Here is an 18,770-nt window from a genome sequence, read left to right on the forward strand (position 1 = left end):
GGGGCCGTGATGGCGGCTGTGCGCGTGCGCGCTCGCTCCAGGGCCGCCCTCTCGAGAGGAGCTAGCAGGCGGGTGGTGGAGCAAGCTGACCGTGCTTCGCCTGGGTGAAAGGGCGGCGGCAGCACTGGGCGGGGCAGAGTTCCACCGCGGGCGGCAGGGCTGCGGTGGGTCCTGCAAGCGGCTCAGGCGGGGCGGGGCCGGCCCAGCGGAGTCCGCGCGCGCCCGCACTGAGCTGCCCGCTCCGGCGGCTGCGCTGCTCGCCTGCTGCGGCGTCGCGCCGGGGTCTCCAAGCATGACCGAGTTGAGGCAGAGAGCGGTCCGCGAACCGGACGCACCGCCAGAGGACAAGGTAGCGGCGGCGTCGGAGTGGGCGCGGATGGGCAGCGGCGTCCCCCGCAGGTTCGCGGGGCGGGGGGGCGCGCTGGGGGTCGTCTGGTTCTCCGACCCTTTGTCGTGGCCCACTGCGGTCCCGGGCCTGGGTAGCGCCCAGGGTCTTTGGGGGGGGGGGGGCCCGGCGGAGCGCGCATCAGGGGGCGGAAGGTCCGGGCCCCGGGATCTGGTTGGGGGGTGGCATCTCCCGGGCGCAGGAGGGAGCGCGCGGGAGGTTGCGCGCGGCCACCTGCCTCGCAGGGTTGGTTGGGGTCCCCTTCCAGTCTCTCACCTCCCCGAGGCCTTCCTGGTGTGGAGACGTCAAGACCCCGTAAAGCCTTCTTTGGCAGGAGACTCCCCTGAGTTCGTCTGAGGCTCTCTGCTCTCCTTTAAAATGTTATTTGGGCAGGGAGGCGGCTATCAAGACAAGGCCATGGGCTTTGCTTCTTAGGAGATTTAAATCCTTTCTTGAAAGTTGAATCCCGTGGCTTTCAATTAAGCAGAGAAGTCTCTTGACTCACGTCGTCAGCAGGTGATGGAAGGTATACTCCCCGTATATCTTCCTTCCTTCGAGAGTGGGCATTGATGGGTTAGAGCAGGAAGGTAAAAAAAGAGGCCATCTTGGTGGGGATGCAGCTGGTTGGGGGGTGAGGGATGAGGGGAGTCGACACCTCCTACTGAAGTGCAAGATTTGTGTAGGGGAGCTGAGGAAGGTGGAGAGTGGTTTGTTCTGTGGAGGTGGAATGACAGCCTAAGGATTGGGACTTCGCGGTAGTATTTCAAGCTTCAGGAGCAGTGTATTTGATAAATTCATCTGCCAGTGATGTGTAGAATGGACCGAGGGAGCCTGGGCCGGAATCGAAGACACTGGTTAACTTGGAGGTTGTCAGTGTGTGACCTGCACATGTTTGCTTTGGTTGACGTGCTATTTTAAAAACCAGAAGGTTTCTCCCAACTGTCTGAACTTTGGGCCTGTGTGGGGAGTTGGAGGGTCTGCCGTCATATTCCCACCTGATTAACGTGGGGCTGGAGCTGAGGAACAGCAGTTCCCACCAATCCCTGTTGCCCTACACCAGGCCTACAGCACCCACTTATGTATGTTGCTTGCATGGTAACTGGAGGAAAGGGGCATTAGGGAGACGCCAGGAAGGAGGAAGAAAACTCAAGATTTGGTGATAGTGTCAACAGAGCAGTTACACTAGGAGCAGTGTTTTGGGTGAAAGATAATAGGGTGTTAAACAAGTTTTTTGTTCTTGACAGTGGATCGTCCAAGGGCAAATTTTGGAGAAAATTTAGGGCTTCAGCGGAAGTTTAGGAGTCACTTGCAGGGAAACGGTACTTTGAAGTCTCTTTATCTTCCTATTAAATGTTCTGGTTGGGCCTAAAAGAACTCTGTGCTACCCTGCATGTACTAGTTGGTGAATATTCAAATGTTTGTAGGTGTGTAGCCCAGTTTAAGGGTGAGAGATCAGACCTCATGTTAATGGGACTTTGTGGCCTAAAAGGTGGGAAGAGAGGGAGATAAAAAGAAGGCATGATAGCCAGTGGGCTATAATTTTTGAAAAGCTATTTGTAATAGACGTACTTACTGGTGAAAACAAAACCGCCTGCCCACGACCCTTGGGATTATGAGGTGAAAGTTTTTAGCCTCCCCACCCAACTCCTTGGGTCCACCTCCCAGAGAAAAAGTGCTGGTTGAGTCTTAATTACTTTCTCCTTCCTTGTTTTTAGGTAGGGAGGACAGGAGGAGCTGTCCAGCTAAAGATACCTTAAATTTTCACAGCTGCACTTAAGCCACTTATACAATGACAATGCCTGGGGTGGTGAGCTCCACTAAGTGCTTGTTCCTAAATCACAGAGGCTACTGCATTCAGTTAAAAGCTGATTGATGTAGTCCATTAGCCCAGAACAGGGCACTCAGCTCCTCACCCAGTCGCTCAGTATTTCTGAGCTATCACGTATGGTATTTTTAATAATAAAGGTACAGTTTAACAACCGTGAAATGTTTTCTTTGCCTTTGATGAATGCATATAGTAGAGTCTTTAATAATATTTACTCTATTTCAAAGTTTGAAACACCTATTTCCGTGACTCTGGCTTTGTTGATAGTCTTGTGTTAAAACAAAATTAGAAGTAATAAAACAAGTATATCTCTTTAAAAAAAAATGAATTGTGAAATGAGGACTTTCTTATTTCATGGTAGAAGAATCCAGAAAATAATACCGGGTCAATTCATTAAAAGAACTGGAACAAATTTAAAAGGCTCTTTAAAATGTTCCAGTTGCTTAACGGTTGTGTCAAAATTGTTTTGTAAATAAGCAATCATTAGTTTCAAAATAATCTGGAGAATGTGTTTATTAGAAGTCAGAAGGTATTTTGTTATATTTAGCATCCTAGAATGGAATTTTCAAAGCCAATTGCTAATAAAGGAAATGTTTTCCTCTGGGAGCCGTGCTTATAATTTTAAAGTCCCAAAAGCACAGTATTGTTGCCAAATTTAAGAAACTTGGAATTTAAGCTTTGGGAATGATCCTCTTTCCGCCCAACCACGTTTTTCCAATGGAGGTTAGAAAAGAAAAGGATGAAACGTGGGCCAAAAGATTGGCATCTTAAAATTTATGTTTGGGTTGACATTTCAGGAGACTTTGTTTTGAAGGTTAGAGTGAAGGCTGCTGTATTTAGGTGCTAGAGTGCTACTTAAATTAGAGCTTTACTTGTTTCAAAGCTTCCTTTGATGGATGAAACCAGAATGGGGAGGAAATAGTGACATCATTTGGAAAGGGGCTGTGCCACTTTGAGCACAGCAGGGTAACTCTGAGCAAGGCACTTGTATAAACACCTCAGTTTGTCCATTCCTAAAATGGGGGTGATAAAATTAGTATGTGCTTCATAGGCTATTCCTGTGGATTAAATGAATATGCATGTTACATAGGGTAGGGCAGGAATTGTCACATTGTGATAATGGGTTAGCTAATGTTGTCTTTGGCTAAAATACAGTTTTATAGAAAAAATAATCTTCACCTTCCACTCTTGTAAGATAATTAAATCATTAAGTTATGAGTTTTTGGAGTAGTCTTTCCCTATTCATCACTTTTTAAGGAAAGTGTTACAGATAGGGCTTGGCCTTCCTTGACCTATCTTTTGACTTCATTTTCTTGCTGAATTTTTCAGTGCTCAGAAACACAGGCTGTAGAAGCAGCATCGCTATATGCAATTATCTTCCCTTTACTGCACTAACTATAATATGTTTTAGGACAGTGGTTAGTAATTAAAAATGTTTTTCTGATTTTTAAAAAAAATGTTTATTTATTTTGAGAGAGAGAGCACGCAAGCGCCCTTGAGTGGGGGTGGGGGTGAAGGAAGGAGGGTCAGAGAGAGGGAGAGAGAGAGAATCCCAAGCAGACTCTGCGTTGTCAGCACAGTTCCTGATACTGGGCTCGATCCTACAAACCGTGAGATCATGACCTGAACAAAATCAAGAGTCAGATGCTTAGCTGGCATGCAGGCTCCCCTGTTTTTCTGATTTTTAAGAGTGAACTACTGAAATAACATCTTATTTTAAGAGCTATAAAACTACAGATGTAGGAGAAATGCTGTATTTCAACTTTTTTTTTTTAACATGGAGAAATACTTTGGTATTGAAAAATCAGTAAACTTTAACTATGGTTCTTCTTTTTTTGTTTTTTTTACGTTCATTTCTGAGAGAGACAGAGAGCACAAGTGGGGGAGGGGCAGAGAGGGAAGGAGACACAGAACCTAAGCAGGTTCCAGGCTCTGAGCTGTCAGCACAGAGCCCAATGCGGGGCTCGAACTCACAAGCCGTGAGATCACGACCTGAGCCGAAGTCAGACACTTAACTGACTAAGCCACCAAGGTGCCCCTCGACTATGGCTCTTAAACAGGGAGAGAAGGTGCAAGATTTGTCATATAACCTGCCATTTTAAGTTTCTTATTTATGTTGATCAAACTGTAATTTTAAAAGCTCAATTACCTCCCATTTTGTGACTACTCAATATTAATTTTTTTAAAAAGCTAATTTTGAGGCACTTAGCTGGCTCAGTAGGTAGAGCATGTGACTCTTGATCTCAGAGTTGTTAAGTTTGAGCCCTACTCTTGGTGTAGAAATTTACTTAAAATCTTTTTTTGTTCAAAAAGCTAATTTGGGGGCGCCTGGGTGGCTCAGTCGGTTAAGCGTCTGACTTCGGCTCAGGTCATGATCTCACCATTGGTGGGTTCGAGCCCCAAGTCGGGCTCTGTGCTGACAGCTCAGATCCTGGACCCTGCTTTGGATTCTCTCACTGCTCCTCCCCCACTCACACTCTGTCTCTCTCTCTGCTCTTCCCCCACTCACGCTCTGTCTCTCTCTCTCAAAAATAAACATTTAAGAAAAACAGCTAATTTTGTTTGAAAAGTTTTGTGTTTGCACACATTTGTGATATTTCATTAGAAGAATTTATATCTTTTAAAAAGTTTAAATTCTCATTGGGTGTTAGAACTAGAAGGATTTTAGGGGTCATTATTTTATACAAGAGGATACCACATCCCAGGGGGGTTACTTGCTGAAGAGCACACTGCTCATTAGAGGCAGAATGGGTCCTAGTATGAAGGTTTTCTAATTTCTGTTTTTTTCTCATGTTGCATATGCTGCCTTCACAGGTATAGACTTAATTTACAGACTTTAAAAGCTCCAATACAGATTGGCTTTGATATAAAACATGCCCAGATATCACCTGTTTTTCTTATGTGGCTATAAAAATCAGAAAAATGGCAACATTTTTCAATGTGTGTGTGCATATGTATATATATGTATGAAAATTCTCAAATGTGGAGATTCTGAGGGCAAAAAATTGGCAGAAAAAGTTGATTAGGCCTAGTTTTCCCCGTTACTGGATGACTGGTGATTTCTAGATTTTGAAGCCCATCCTTTGGGAGAGCCATTTGGGTATCCTTGGAAGGAGCTCCCGGCGTGGTGCGGGCTTCTCCCTCTGAGCTGTCTATGAGCCTGCTTTCCGGATGATGACTCATAGTATCGGAACTGTCTGTTCCAGCAGTAATCAGTCACTCAGTATTCAACATACCTTCTCCTTAGAACATCCCCTGAATCCAGGGTCTGCTGTGTTCAGTCTTTGTTGTCTCTGAGGGAGGAGGGCTGGTGTCTGTGTTCGTGAAGAAAATGTTCAGGGTTTTATACCGGTTTGGGCTCCAAATATTTGGAGATATCTAACTTTGCCCCTAAATGAATCTTGTAACTAATTTCACAGTTGCAAAAGGTTGCAAATGATCCTCCTTTAAACTGTTTGAAAGAATGTGAGCATCAATACAGTAGCCCCCCACCCCCCATCTGCAGGGGACGTGTTTCAGGACCCTAGTGGATGCCCACAACTACAGATCTCACCGAACCCTGTATATACTGTGTTTTTTACTATACGTACATACCTATGCTAAAGCTTAATTTGTATATTAGGTGCAGTAAGAGATTAACAACAGTGTTAAAATAGAATAATTATAGCCATGTACTATAATAAAAGTTACGTGTGTTCTTTCTCTCAAAATACTGTTCTGTACTTGCCCTTCTTGTGACAATGTGAGATGATAAAACGTCAACGTGATGAGGCGCAGTGAGGTGAATGATGTAGGCACTGTGACTTGGCAGTTGGCTACTGTTGACCTTTTGACAATACCTCAGGAGGATCGCCTGCTTCCAGACCCTGGTTGACTGGGGGTAACTGGGACCTCGGAAGGCAAAACTGCAGACTAGGGGCTACTGTGTTTCTGATTTGTGCGCCCTTCCATCCGTTCTCGGATCCACCCAGGTGGTGTATGTTGAACTTGTTTGCAGACTTGCAGAGTAACTCTCCTGCACACACCTTCTTGTTCCCTGTGCTCTGACAGCCTCCCTGACTTTCCTGACTGGTGGAGGCTGCTGAGTGTGAGAAAGCATGGCCTTTCATGTGCTGTACTGCCTCTGGTTTGTGAAAGAGACATAGAGACCCTGACTGTTGACTGGTATTTTTGCCAGGGTCTTTTTGGAAAAATACGAATTTGTTCCCGACATCGGGCAGAGTTCTTGCCTTCCAAGCCTTGTCTCGTGGTGGTGCAGTGCCAGTGATGGTAGGCTGGTTCCACTAGGCAGCTCGCCCTGCTGGTCCCTGATCTTTGTTCTTCTGCTGTTTGCCCCAGCAGTGGGGATGGCATAGGGCCCATTCAGTTGAGTGACCTTTTCAAGACCTTATTGTGTCATTTTGACTGGACAGTGCATGGTTCAGAATTCAAAAGGTGCAAAGGGTACACTGTGACTTGCAGCTTCGCTCCTACCCAGTTCTCCGCAGAGGCAGCCTCTCGAGCCAGGTTGTGGGGCTCCTGAATGCCTGCTGTTGGTGCCGGACCTGAGAGGTCTTTCCAAAGTCGGATGTCCTTTGTATTAGGGTCACCACAGGGCCAGCCTGGGGCTTCTCTGGAGACTCTGCTGTGTTTTTGAAAGAGCCCTTGAGACTAGGATTTCCTGACAATGCTCTCTGCTCCTGGGTCTCTGATGTTGAGAGGATCTCTGTCATTGACCCCAGATTCCTCAGTGGGTGATTCTCAGAGCCTCCTCCCCACAATCTGTGTCCTGCTAGTCCTGGTTGTTCCAGTGGCTTGGAGGACATTCCCCAGTGCATATCCCTTAATCAGTGACTATCTCAAATCTGACTTGTCTTGTTCTAGACATTGAGCCTCTTTCTGTCTCCTGTGCAAGTAGAATCCTATCTCTGAGTTGCTCCAGCTTAAAATCCGTTGGTCCCAGTGTCTCTGCTCCCTCACCGCATCTAGGTCACAGGTTCTACCCAGGTGTTACCCAGATTCCTTACCTGTTGCTCTTGTGTATTTCACATACTTCAGCAGTATTGTGAACCCTTCTAATTGAGCTCCGTTCTTTCAGAATTTGCATGGTCGGTTCTAGTCCATCTGTCCTTTCTGTCCTCTGACAGCTCTGAAACCATCCTGTAAATTACAGGGGAAAAAAGAATTCTGGCCCCTTTTTCAGATCTCTTAAACTTGGTCCTTCATAGCCTTCTCTCTTAACTGGTCCCTCCTCTTGCTTGGTGACCCTGTGGTATCAGTCTTGGCTCTTGCTGTCTCCAACCCCTGAATTGTGCTCTTTCTCTACACTCTACCTATTTAAATCTTATTTTCTCAAAATCCATTTTGGATCTTCTCCATCTCAATACTTTACCAGGCATATATTTATTGTAGAAATCACAGAAATGTATACATAGGAGAACAAAATCCATCTGTAATCCTGTAATGCAGAGAAACAACCATTGTTCAAATGCATGTTGCTACACATGCCTGTAATTGTAGTTACCATGTATGCTCTGATAGCTTCCTTTTTTATGCTGTCAGAAGCATTTTCCCACATCGTTAAGGTTCATTAAGTTCTTTGTAAACAATATATCAAACTTTTTCTCATTATGAAAGAAACAGATGGAAATAAAAGATATTCATTGTAGAAGCACCAAAAAGAAAAGAAATCACCTTCAGCCTGCCATTCAGAGATAACCAACCACTGTTGGTGTTTTGGTGTATAGCCTTTCTTTTTATACACATTGCACCTTCCTGTATTATATATACTACTGTTTTATAACTCCGTTTTACTTAAGAATATGCCGTAAACATTGTTCAAGTCTTTAAACAATGAACCAGTGTCCTTTCTTTGGCCATGTGTCATTTCATTGTGTGGCTGTACCTTAACTTATCGGACCAATCAGGCTCTTAAGTTGTTTTAAGTGTTTTTGCTATTGTAAGCATGCTGCAGGAAGTACCCTTGTTAAAACAAAACAACACAAAAAACCCTTTCTGCACTTGCATAAAACCCTTTCTGCACTTAGATAAGTTCTATGTTTAGAACTGCTGATTCAAAAAGGGATGTACGTTGTCTAAGCTTTTGACACAATTAATATGTTTCCTTCCTGCAGTAAATTTGTAGCACCCTAACTTCATGAGAGTGTCTATCTCTGTGGTCTCTCCTCTCCCACAGAGACATACGGAGTATTTATTTGTTTCCTGATCTTAGAAGAGGCATTATAGCCTAGTGATTATAAGCACTGACTCCTAATTGGACTGCTTGGTTTATAACTTGGCTCCCCCAATAATTTGCCTCAGTTTTCTCATCTGGATAATGGGGCTTAGAATGGGGTTTGAGGCATTATCATGCTTTTCCCATAGGAACTGTACCTTAGAGTAACCAAATAGTTGATTAGAAGTTTCTCTTTACAGCCCCCCCCCCCCCCCCCCCCACGGGTGGCTCAGTTAAGCCTCCGACTTGGCTCAGGTCATGATCTCATTGCTTTGTGAGTTGAAGCCCTGTGTGAGGCTCTGTTCTGACAGCTCAGAGCCTGGAGCCTGCTTCAGATTCTGTCTTCCTCTCTCTGTGCCCCTTCCCTGTTGGCGCGTGCTCTCTCTCAAAAATAAATAAGCATTAAAAAAAAAGTTTCGGGGCGCCTGGGTGGCGCAGTCGGTTAAGCGTCCGACTTCAGCCAGGTCACGATCTCGCGGTCCGTGAGTTCGAGCCCCGCGTCGGGCTCTGGGCTGATGGCTCAGAGCCTGGAGCCTGTTTCCGATTCTGTGTCTCCCTCTCTCTCTGCCCCTCCCCTGTTCATGCTCTGTCTCTCTCTGTCCCAAAAATAAATAAACGTTGAAAAAAAAATTAAAAAAAAAAGTTTCTTTTTATAGGGTAAATAAATGGAAAAGGAGTTATAGAATATTAATATATTCAACTCCCCATTGAATTGATAGAATGAGACCATAACCATCAATGCTGCTACCATGACAGAGACAGCCAGACACTGTGGATCTCCTGATGGAAGTACACAGTACTACTGATGGAGGAATCTTGTCCAAAAATCATACCTGAGCCTGATCAAGACTTTAGTTCTAAGTGCTAGTTGACAGGAAATTCAAAGGACAGGAGAACACGTTGAAAAACACCACTGGACAAATGACCTGGTTACTTTAAAAAATACATGGCAAGAGACATCTTGACCCACTTAAAAAAAGGGTGTGTGTGTGTGTGTGTGTGTGTGTGAGCAATAGATATGATAAAACCTACAGATTAAAAGACTTAAGGCATGTTAATGATTTCTGGACCTCATTTGGATCCTGATTTAATGAAACTGCTATGAAAAGAAAAGAATTGAAAATTTTGTGTAAATTTGAATATTGGAGATTTAATATAAAGGAATTATGAATTTTTATAGGTATGATAATGGTATAGTGATATTTAAAAGTCCCTAATGAAAACACTAACTATAAAAGAAACAATCTATAAATAGAGCTACCTTAAAATTAAGAACTTCTGTTTATTAAACTAAATGAAAAGGAAGTCTACAGATGAGAAGATATTTATAAAAAAAAATACTTGACACAAGACTCATATCCAGAATCTACATAAATAATTTCAACAAAATGAACATGTAAAAAAGACAACTCAGTTTTAAAAAGGCTCTTTAGACGGTCAATAAATATATGAAAATGTGCCCAACATCATTAGCCACAATGAGATTTCCACTGCACACCCACCAGCATGGCTGGGATTAAGAAGACTGAAAATACTAAGGGACGGCACGTACGTGGAGTTCATATACTGTTTGGGATAGTATAAACTGGTACAATTGCTCTGGGAAACTGTTTGGCAGATACTTACTAATGCCTATTTTATACACAAATCTTACGACCTAGGATAGATCCTAGGTGATTACCTGATAGAAATCTGTATATAATGTTCACTGAAAGATAAGTTCTAGAATATTGAAAGCAGTGTTCTTGGTAGTAGCCCCAGTCTGCAAACCACCCAAACTGGGAATAATGCTGCCATAAACATGGGTGTACAAGTATCTGTTGGGATCTCTGCTTTCAGTTATTTTGGGCAGAGACCCCAAAGTGGAATTGCCGGATCATACTGTAATTCTGTGTTTAATATTTTTAGGAACCGCCACATTGGTGTATTCTTGTATTTTAGGGATTTCTGTTTTAATTTCCAATAATGGCAAATATTGATGCATATAACCTACATAGAGAACTATTGAGGTCCTCAGTAATTAAGAGTGTAAAGAGGTCTTGAGAATTAAAAAAAAGCAAAAAAAATCAAGAACTGCAGCTTTAATGAACTGCATTATTACTCACCAAGGAAGAGAAGGATTGAAGCAGTCTTTGCTAATGGATGTAGATGAGGTGGGTGACATTCTCCTTTGCCCTCCAGTGTCCCAGTTTGGAGGATACGTTATATGGTCACCCTAATGACAGGATCCATTATTAGGTGGATGGTCAAACTGGGCAACCCACTCACCTTTGCCTGGTGTTGTAGCAGAGCTTCCTAAACTGGCCAGCTTTCATCTTCTTGTGGACCGTCACATTACGTTCCTGGTTGTTACATTAAAAATTTCTTTGTATGATGCTGTAAGACATCATGTCATTTTTTTTTTCTAAAGGAAAACCTCTTATATATTCACAAAGCATATGTTGCCAGTGCGACTCTCAAAATTCCAGTAATTCTGGAGACTGTACATTCCTTTTGAATTTTGACTAATGACTTGAAATTTATCTAATGATTCTGACCTCCTCCCAGTGTTATTTGGAATGTAACTTGAAAATTTCCCCATGCATTGTTTTGTTAAAAATGCAAAATCGGGGCACCTGGGTGGCTCAGTCAGTTAAGCTTCCTACTTCAGCTCAGGTCATGATCTTGCAGTTCGTGGGTTTGAGCCCCACGTTCGGCTCTGTGCTGACAGCTCAGAGCCTGGAGCCTCCTTTGGATTCTGTGTCTCCCTCTCTCTCTCTGCCCCTCTCCTGCTTGTGCGCGCGCGCTCTCTCTCTCTCAAGAATAAATAAACATTAAAAATATTTTTTTAAATGCCAAGTGGATTTTTGAGACATAAATATACATTTGTTTCTTACATAAACATTGACTGAAAACCTCATGTTGAAGATCATGTGCATTGTTTGAAGTTTGCATATTCAACGTTTTTTATTTATTTTTGGGACAGAGAGAGACAGAGCATGAACAGGGGAGGGGCAGAGAGAGAGGGAGACACAGAATCGGAAACAGGCTCCAGGCTCTGAGCCATCAGCCCAGAGCCCGACGCGGGGCTCGAACTCACGGACCGCGAGATCGTGACCTGGCTGAAGTCAGACGCTTAACCAACTGCGCCACCCAGGCGCCCCTGAAGTTTGCATATTAACAATCTGTGCCTATGTTCCCAGGCAAACACGAACTGGGGAGGGTTCGCAGGGTGTGCTTACTTAATACAGTCTCTTCTTCCGGCCTGCAGAACACCTCACTTCCTCCCAAGGCAGGCGGCACCAAGCCCATCCAGTTGCTAGTCCTTCTATGCAGCCCAGAGTTCTGTGTCACCATTTGATGTCCAGTGGTCTCACTGGGTCTGGTGACTACGAACTAAAAGTTATCTTCCATCCCTCTCTTCTTCAAGGGACAGTTGGGACAGGAGGAAGGAGGCAGGATAATCCAAATAAGTTTTCCCATTTGGACAAGGAGAGGATGAGGAAGACACATAGCAATGTCTTGCCTCACCTCTCTCCAGACTTTGTCTAAGACTCTGTTGTGCTTAGATGGGGCCTGTTGCACGATAGACTTCATTTTAGGTTGAGCGGTTAGGGAGTGGGACCTCCTAAATGCCATCCACCATCCCATATGTCAGATCTCAATCCAGAACCCTCCAGGGTGGTGGAGGGCAGAGGGGTTCTACTTTCTCTTCAGCCTTCCGAAGTGTATACTCTTGTCTACACTTTGTTTCATTTCCTCCATCTTAGTTCTTCAGTCTACTTTGTTATCCAGAAATTTGTTAAAATCTCACATCCATGGATGGTCCCAGTCCCCTACTATTTCTGCCTAAAAGGCCATGGTTTTATTCCTTACTGTGCTTAATGACATTCATTTCAGTGGGATATTGAGGTCAAAAGGCATGCGCTCTGTCTGCTTTTACCAACAGGAAGTTTTCAGTTTTGAGAGACTGAGTTGATCTTACATTAGAAGCAGGCTGTTGCAACCCTTTGTTGTTCTGTGTTGGGGGCGAAGGATAAAAATGGTTGCTCTTGACTGATGACACCTGTGAATTCCGGGCTTCTGCTCTTGACATTAAGAAGGGCAAGAGCTGACGAGCGACCCTAGGAAGGGCCTGTGTTTGACTGGAGTTGGCTGGTGGAGGAGATGAGACTGGGCAGGGGACCAAGGAAGAGTCAGGAGAGAGGTGTGCTACCAGATCCTGAAAGAACAAGTTTTTGAGAAAAAAGAAACACAGCTTTTCAAGTAGATCAAGTAGAATGAGTAGTAGACAAGGTTTTACCTTGCCACCATTGTTTCCCACAATGGTGCAAAAATCCTTTCATGGAAGATGGGATCTCAGAAGGTGATGGGGCCTAAATTTTTCTGAACTGCAAACTTGTATACATGTATACAAATATAAAAGCTTTATATGTGGCCCATTTAATGGATTTTGTTAAACTCTTATAATATTTGTTAGCTTCTATTATCTTATGAAATAACCAGTACTGTGTGTGTTTATAACCTATTTCTTTAAGCATTACCAGAAAGTCTCTGGCTTCTGTACCAAAAAGTAGTTGCTGCCCTGTTAAGCTACATGTGACTGAAAACCAAAAATGATAGTGGCTTAAACAAGACAGAAGTATGGATACACTTCTTCCTCACACAAAAGAAGTCTGGAGGTGGGCATTCCAGCAGCTTCACAGTGTCAAGGATTCAGGTTTCTTCTCATCTTGCTGTTTACCATCATGAGTCGGGTGACTTCCACCCCCTGGTACAGGATGGCTGCTGGAATTGCAGCCATCACTTTCATATTCCAAGAGGAAGAAGGGAAGGAGAGAGTCCTTTCCTGTATGGACTCTTTCTAGGAAATGCACTATTTCTGCATCTATCCCATTGGCCAGAACTCTCACATGTCCTTGTCTGGCTGCAAGGGAAGCTGGGAAATGCTCCCTCTTGGTGGTTGTGTGCTTGACTAAACCTTGGGGTTCCTATTACGATGGAAGAAAAGGAGAATGGATGTTGGGACAAACGGAGAACTGTGAGCACTTCCATGGGCCTGAAGATGCCTATGAAAAATTGGCAGGCATTCTACATAGCAGTGAAGAAGCAAAGCTGTGGGAAGATGAAGGTAGAGAGTAGAAAAGTCCAGTTTTGGTGGCTCAGAGTCTCCTCTGGTGGTGGTAGACAGCCGACTCACTGACAGCCAGGCAAGGAGAAAAGAGGGGCTGTTTCACAGGTGTGGGAATGGGAAAGAAGGGCCAGGGGATCAAGCACAAGGAGCTGCCTGCTGCTTAGTGGGAGAACCGTCCAGGCACAGGCCTTGGGGATCTATTGGTGAGTGGTCCATAAATGTCTGGCAAACAAGAGTAATATCCAGAAAACTCCTTGCATCCCAGTAGTTCCCAACTATGTCCAGCAACATTTTTCTAAAGGTAGAGAAAAAAAAACAGGCTCTCAGTTTCATACCCCTCCTCTAATTTATATCTTGTGATCTCTCTATCGGGCAGAGCAGTAAATGTTACCTAAAATGACAATCTTCTTGTTCTTTTTTTAAGTTATCTCTATCCTCAACGTGAGGCTTGACCTCACGACCCCAGATCAAGAGTTGCATGCTCTACCGACTGAGCCAGCCAGGTGCCCCTAAAATGATGATCTTAATTCTTAAGAAATTGTACCTGTTCAAGATAGCCAGTGGTGGTGCTGCTTTAACAAGATGGTTTCAGATAAAAATGATTATCGCACATGTAGCCTCTTTCCACCAATGCAGCGGAAATGTATGTTCCTTAGATGTTGGAACAGTCAATTGCTGGAAATCCTGGCAGGGCTGTCTTGCTACCTGAAGGGCCTAACAAGCATGCCATGGTTAGGGTCTTAGTGCGACATGGCAGTTTTCTTTGGAGAAATGAATCAGTTACTAATAAGTTCAGTCTTCAAAATAATAATAGTCTTCTAAATAAGAGGTCATTGGTGGAAAAATAATCAGTTGAGAAGGGGTCCCATTATGTCGCATGTGTAAGCAGGCTCAGGGGGACTGACGAGCCAGCCTGCATTCTGATTGTCTGTAGCCAGTTTTTTCCAGGGGCTTACCTCCGAAGGCATAAATCATGAATCTTTTCTGTTCCCTTCCACTGTAGGTGTATAGTGTCCCATCCTACTTTGAGTATGAGGGTAGTTGTAGAAGCCCAAGGACCTTCTTCCCTGGCTAGTTTAAATAGAATCTCCCACTACAATCTGCTCTGTGCCGTGTTGAGACTGATGTCTGTCATCTCCTATAGTGTTGGGCGAACAAGAGCCACATGGGCTTTGTTTTCTTACAGGGATGTCAGCCAGACTCTCAGTTTTCCAGAACAGTTGCCATTTCTATCTTCTGTCTGTTCCATAGAGTTCTCTGTACAGAGAATTTTCAGTTTTCACATAGTGGTCTGCTGAAAACACGCCATGGCAGAGTAGCTATTTTGAGCACTTCTGACAAAGGGCCATTTCTTCCAGAGATATTCGCCTTTCCTAGAGGCTTTTTATCAGACAGGTGGCATCTCATCGTTCTGCTTGAGGGTCCTACTTGAGTCCTAGGAGAAATGGTTAGACATCCTGTTTCCTGGATCTCAGGAAGAATTATCTGGAATGTTGGGTTTGGCATTCTAACACGACTCTTACATTTCTCATTGGTCTTAAAGTATCTAAAATAGGAGCTCTCTGTCTTGTCTGCACTGGGCACAGCTCTCCTGCCACAGCCCCTCGTCCCCTGAAAATGTACACCTGGGCAGAGTTTGTCTCCACTCCTTCTTTGTCAGGAGCACTTCTCAGCTGTTGAGCAGCGGTGTTAAAACCACTGAAAGTTGAGAGCCTTAGCAGCTTTGGCAGTCCCATGCCTTACTTATTCCCAGCCACAGCTTCCAAACCAGTGCCATTTCAAGGGACGTCCACACAGCAGCCAAGTTCATTGGGGCTGGGGCTGCCGCGGGAGGGGTGGCTGGCTCTGAGGCTGGAATTGGGACAGTGTTTGGTACTTCCATCGTTGGTTATGTCAGGAACCCTTCTCTGAAGCAACAGCTCTTCTTCTGTGTCGTCCTGGGCTTTGCCTTCTTGGAGGCCATGGGGCTCTTTTTCCTGACGGTGGGCTTTCTCACCTCCTTTGCCATGTGAAGTAGCTGTCTCCACCTCCCATAGATCTTTTTCCTGAGTCTCATCTGCCCTGTATGTTCCTTTTCCTATACCTCCCCAGGCAGCCTGTGGAAAGTGGTTGGCTCAGGGTTTGACAGAAGAAAGACAAATAAATACTGTATTAATAAGATTTTAAAAAATGTCCAAAGTACGAGAATGAGCCACTATTTGAAGTTGAAAACAAAGACTTTTAGTGTCCAGGGGACCAAAAAGGGGATGGGAAACCAGGATGGTTTGAGATTTTTCAGGGCTCCCCTTTTTTCCAGGGAAATTTGGCCTGGGATGTCCATCTTCATTCGTCACAGATCTCTCTTAGCTTTGATGAGTTCAGTATAGGTGATGTGGTGGTGGAAGCTGACCTCGGGGGCTGGTTGTTTTGGTTACTTTTGAAGACTCTCATGTTGCCTCCTGTGGTCATCCGTGTGGGATTCTAGGGCTTGCTCATCATTCTGAAGTGTTCAGCACTGCCTGGGCGGGGGCGGAGGAAAGTCTTGTGGGGTGGTGACATTTGAGCTGGAGGAGCAGGAATGTGTCTGGAAAGATGGACCAAGAATGAGTCAGGGGTCCCAATGGGAAGGCCTTGAGGGCCAGACCAGAGAGTTTAGGGGGAAGCCAGTAGAGATGTCAGCACAGAGGAATTGAGAGGCTTAGATGTATCCATTTAGTACTTTTTTTAAATTATGGAAGCAATACTTGTTTGGTGGAAAATGTGGAGGTGATGAGAAAATATTAAAAAATTTAAATTACCTCTAATTTTACTACCCAGAATGTAGCTGCTGCTAACATTTTTATCACGTCCTTCTAATCTTTTTTCTCTGGCTGCTTGGTGTTTTTCCCTATTTTCGTTAAGTAGATCATATAAATTGTTTCTTCTTATAATGGTGTGATGCACATCCTCGTGTAAATGATACATTTCTCCAGATACTCATTTTGGATATAGTTCTCATCAAGGAATGGCTAGATCAGAGGAGATGTGAATCATTTAAAGGCTCTTAATACATCTTTCCAAATTGCCTTTCAGAAAGGTGGTACTAATTTATATTTGTGTGAGCCCTATGTGAGTGTACTGGTTTTCTCCAAGCCTCGCTCACAGTGAATATTCTCTTTATCTATTTATTCACCCTGATGTGAGAAGATGGCTTCTATGGCCATTTTCTTTTTTATGTCATCGATTATTAGTGAGGTTAAATAAGTATACAGGTTATTTGTATTCGGCAAATTGTCTCTCCTGATTTTTTTCTGTTGGCATGGCCGTATTATAAGAGTTTTTTTTTTAATAGTTAAGGGAGCTGAAAGAGCTAAAGTGATATTGTTCCTAAAAAATCCTAAAGGATTTTTTTTTTACAATGATGATTTGTTTTTCATAGACATGGTGCAGTGATCACCTGGCAGGTATTTGAGGGCCAGGGGGCGCTGTTCAGTAGGGCTGTGATGTTATTATACGGCCTGACTGATCATGCAGCGACCAGCTGGCCACTTGTATATATATCTAAAGGCAGGCTTCCTGGATTATAAGTATTGGTTGCAGGATGCCTGGGTGGCTCAGTTGGTTAAGTGTCTGATTCTTGATTTCGGCTCAGGTCATGATCTCACAGTTCGTGGAATCAAGCCCTGCATCCGGCTCTGTACTGACAGAGTGGAGCCTGCTTGGGACTCTCTCTCTCCCACTCTCTCTGCCCCTCCCCTGCTCACACACACGCACTCTCTCTCCCTCTCTCAAAATAAATAAATAAACTTAAAAAAAAAAAAGTATCGGCTCCGATTTTACAAGGATGAGCTAAAAGGCCCGAAATTCAAGTGAGAATTTGAACCCAGGGAGGCTGAATCTGAGTTCCATGCACTTTGTTTTGCCATTCTGCCTTCCTGGCCTCCTGGTCTCCCCAGTCATTTTCTTCCATGGTTTGGCCAAATTGGCCCTAACACAGGAAGACCTGTGAGTGTCTCAGCATTGGCCAACAGGGCCCCATGGGGGTGGGAGAGTACTTGCCTCACTCTGCAACAGTCTTGGAGAGAGGAAGTGGGGGCAGTGGCCCCAGAGTTCCTTGGGGCCTGCATGCTGGAAGCAGGGGCATCTCAGCACAGGCCCTGCAGGCTGCAAGGAGGCTCGAGGCTACAGCAATGTGAAGCACGTGTGGCATAGAGCCCTCATCCCCTGATGCCCACCTCAGCCCCAGCTCCTCTGTGGCACCCTCTCTATTCCTGCACCCCATTTCTTCATCTTCCTTCCTTCTCCAGTCTCCTATGGAGATTGTTCAAATTCTGGGTAGGTGCTGTCTCATCAGCAAAGAAAGTCTCTGGAGTTGGACTCCTTGTCTTAGATTTGTGCAGGTCCCATGAGATTCAGTAAAGGCATGTTGATCTGTCATGATGTTCCCGGCAGGGAGGCAAAACTGACTGTCCCTGGGAGAAGAAAGCTTGAGAGCACAGCTCTCCTGCCGACTTGGTCATAAGCTCCTTGGTTGTTGTGAGACTTAGCTGTCCCTAGCACATATGGTTGTCAGAAGGTGGAGTGGTGTTAAGTCAGCTGTGAAGATTAGCAGCTGGCCAGGCAGTGAGAACCAGGGCTCTGGTTGCAGGAAGAATTTGTTGAGCGTAGTGACTAGAGTTGTTGTAGAGCAAAAAGAAAATATTGGCATGTCAGGATTTATTTCTAATACTGAAGTGCCACATTATGTTAACATGACGTGTACCCCTTTCAGGAGTAGCTTGACTTCTGGCGCCATATTTGATTTTATTTTTTGCTAGTTGTGATCCACTGAACTGATTTTAAGACCCAGTAAGTTTCAATCCACAGTCTGAAAAACACCTACCTTATTTTATCTCCCCAATACCCCTGAGACAAGAATTGTTTCTTTCTTATAGGTGAAAAAGCTGAGGCCCAGAAGGTGACGTTATTTCTTCTAAGATCACACAGCGTATACTGGTTCCCCCTTTCCCCATGCCTCTGAGATCTCTTCTTGAGATAGACTTGTTTCTTTGGAAAGTCGGTTGCAGCCTTTTTGTTTTTGTCTAGTTTATCACTCCCTCTTACTTGTGTTTACAGGATTGATATTCATTATTAATGTAGCCTTAGTGAATTCCAGTATTCTTAAGTACCGCAAATGTTTTTGTGAATATGAATGGTATACATTTGCTCACTGTTTTGGAGGTTGTGTGGTTTGGAGGCTGTCAGGGCATTCATCCTCTGCCTCCCCCTAATAGAA

The 18,770-nt window shown here is 44.3% G+C and overlaps 1 protein-coding gene and 1 pseudogene across 1 annotated transcript in view; both read left to right on the top strand.

The window, feature by feature from the left end:
- The first annotated feature begins 201 nt into the window (after window positions 1-201).
- Window positions 202-18,770, top strand: part of CDS2 (CDP-diacylglycerol synthase 2) — a 56,853-nt gene continuing 38,284 nt past the window's right edge. The window contains exon 1 of the mRNA XM_030310034.2: window positions 202-349. Within this exon, the coding sequence (XP_030165894.1) occupies window positions 293-349 (57 nt within the window). The 5' untranslated portion in view covers window positions 202-292. The remainder of the gene's footprint in view (window positions 350-18,770) is intronic.
- Window positions 13,184-17,114, top strand: LOC115510314 (annotated as a pseudogene).

This window comes from Lynx canadensis, chromosome A3, assembly GCF_007474595.2.
Source record: "Lynx canadensis isolate LIC74 chromosome A3, mLynCan4.pri.v2, whole genome shotgun sequence".
NCBI classification, from domain to species: domain Eukaryota; kingdom Metazoa; phylum Chordata; class Mammalia; order Carnivora; family Felidae; genus Lynx; species Lynx canadensis.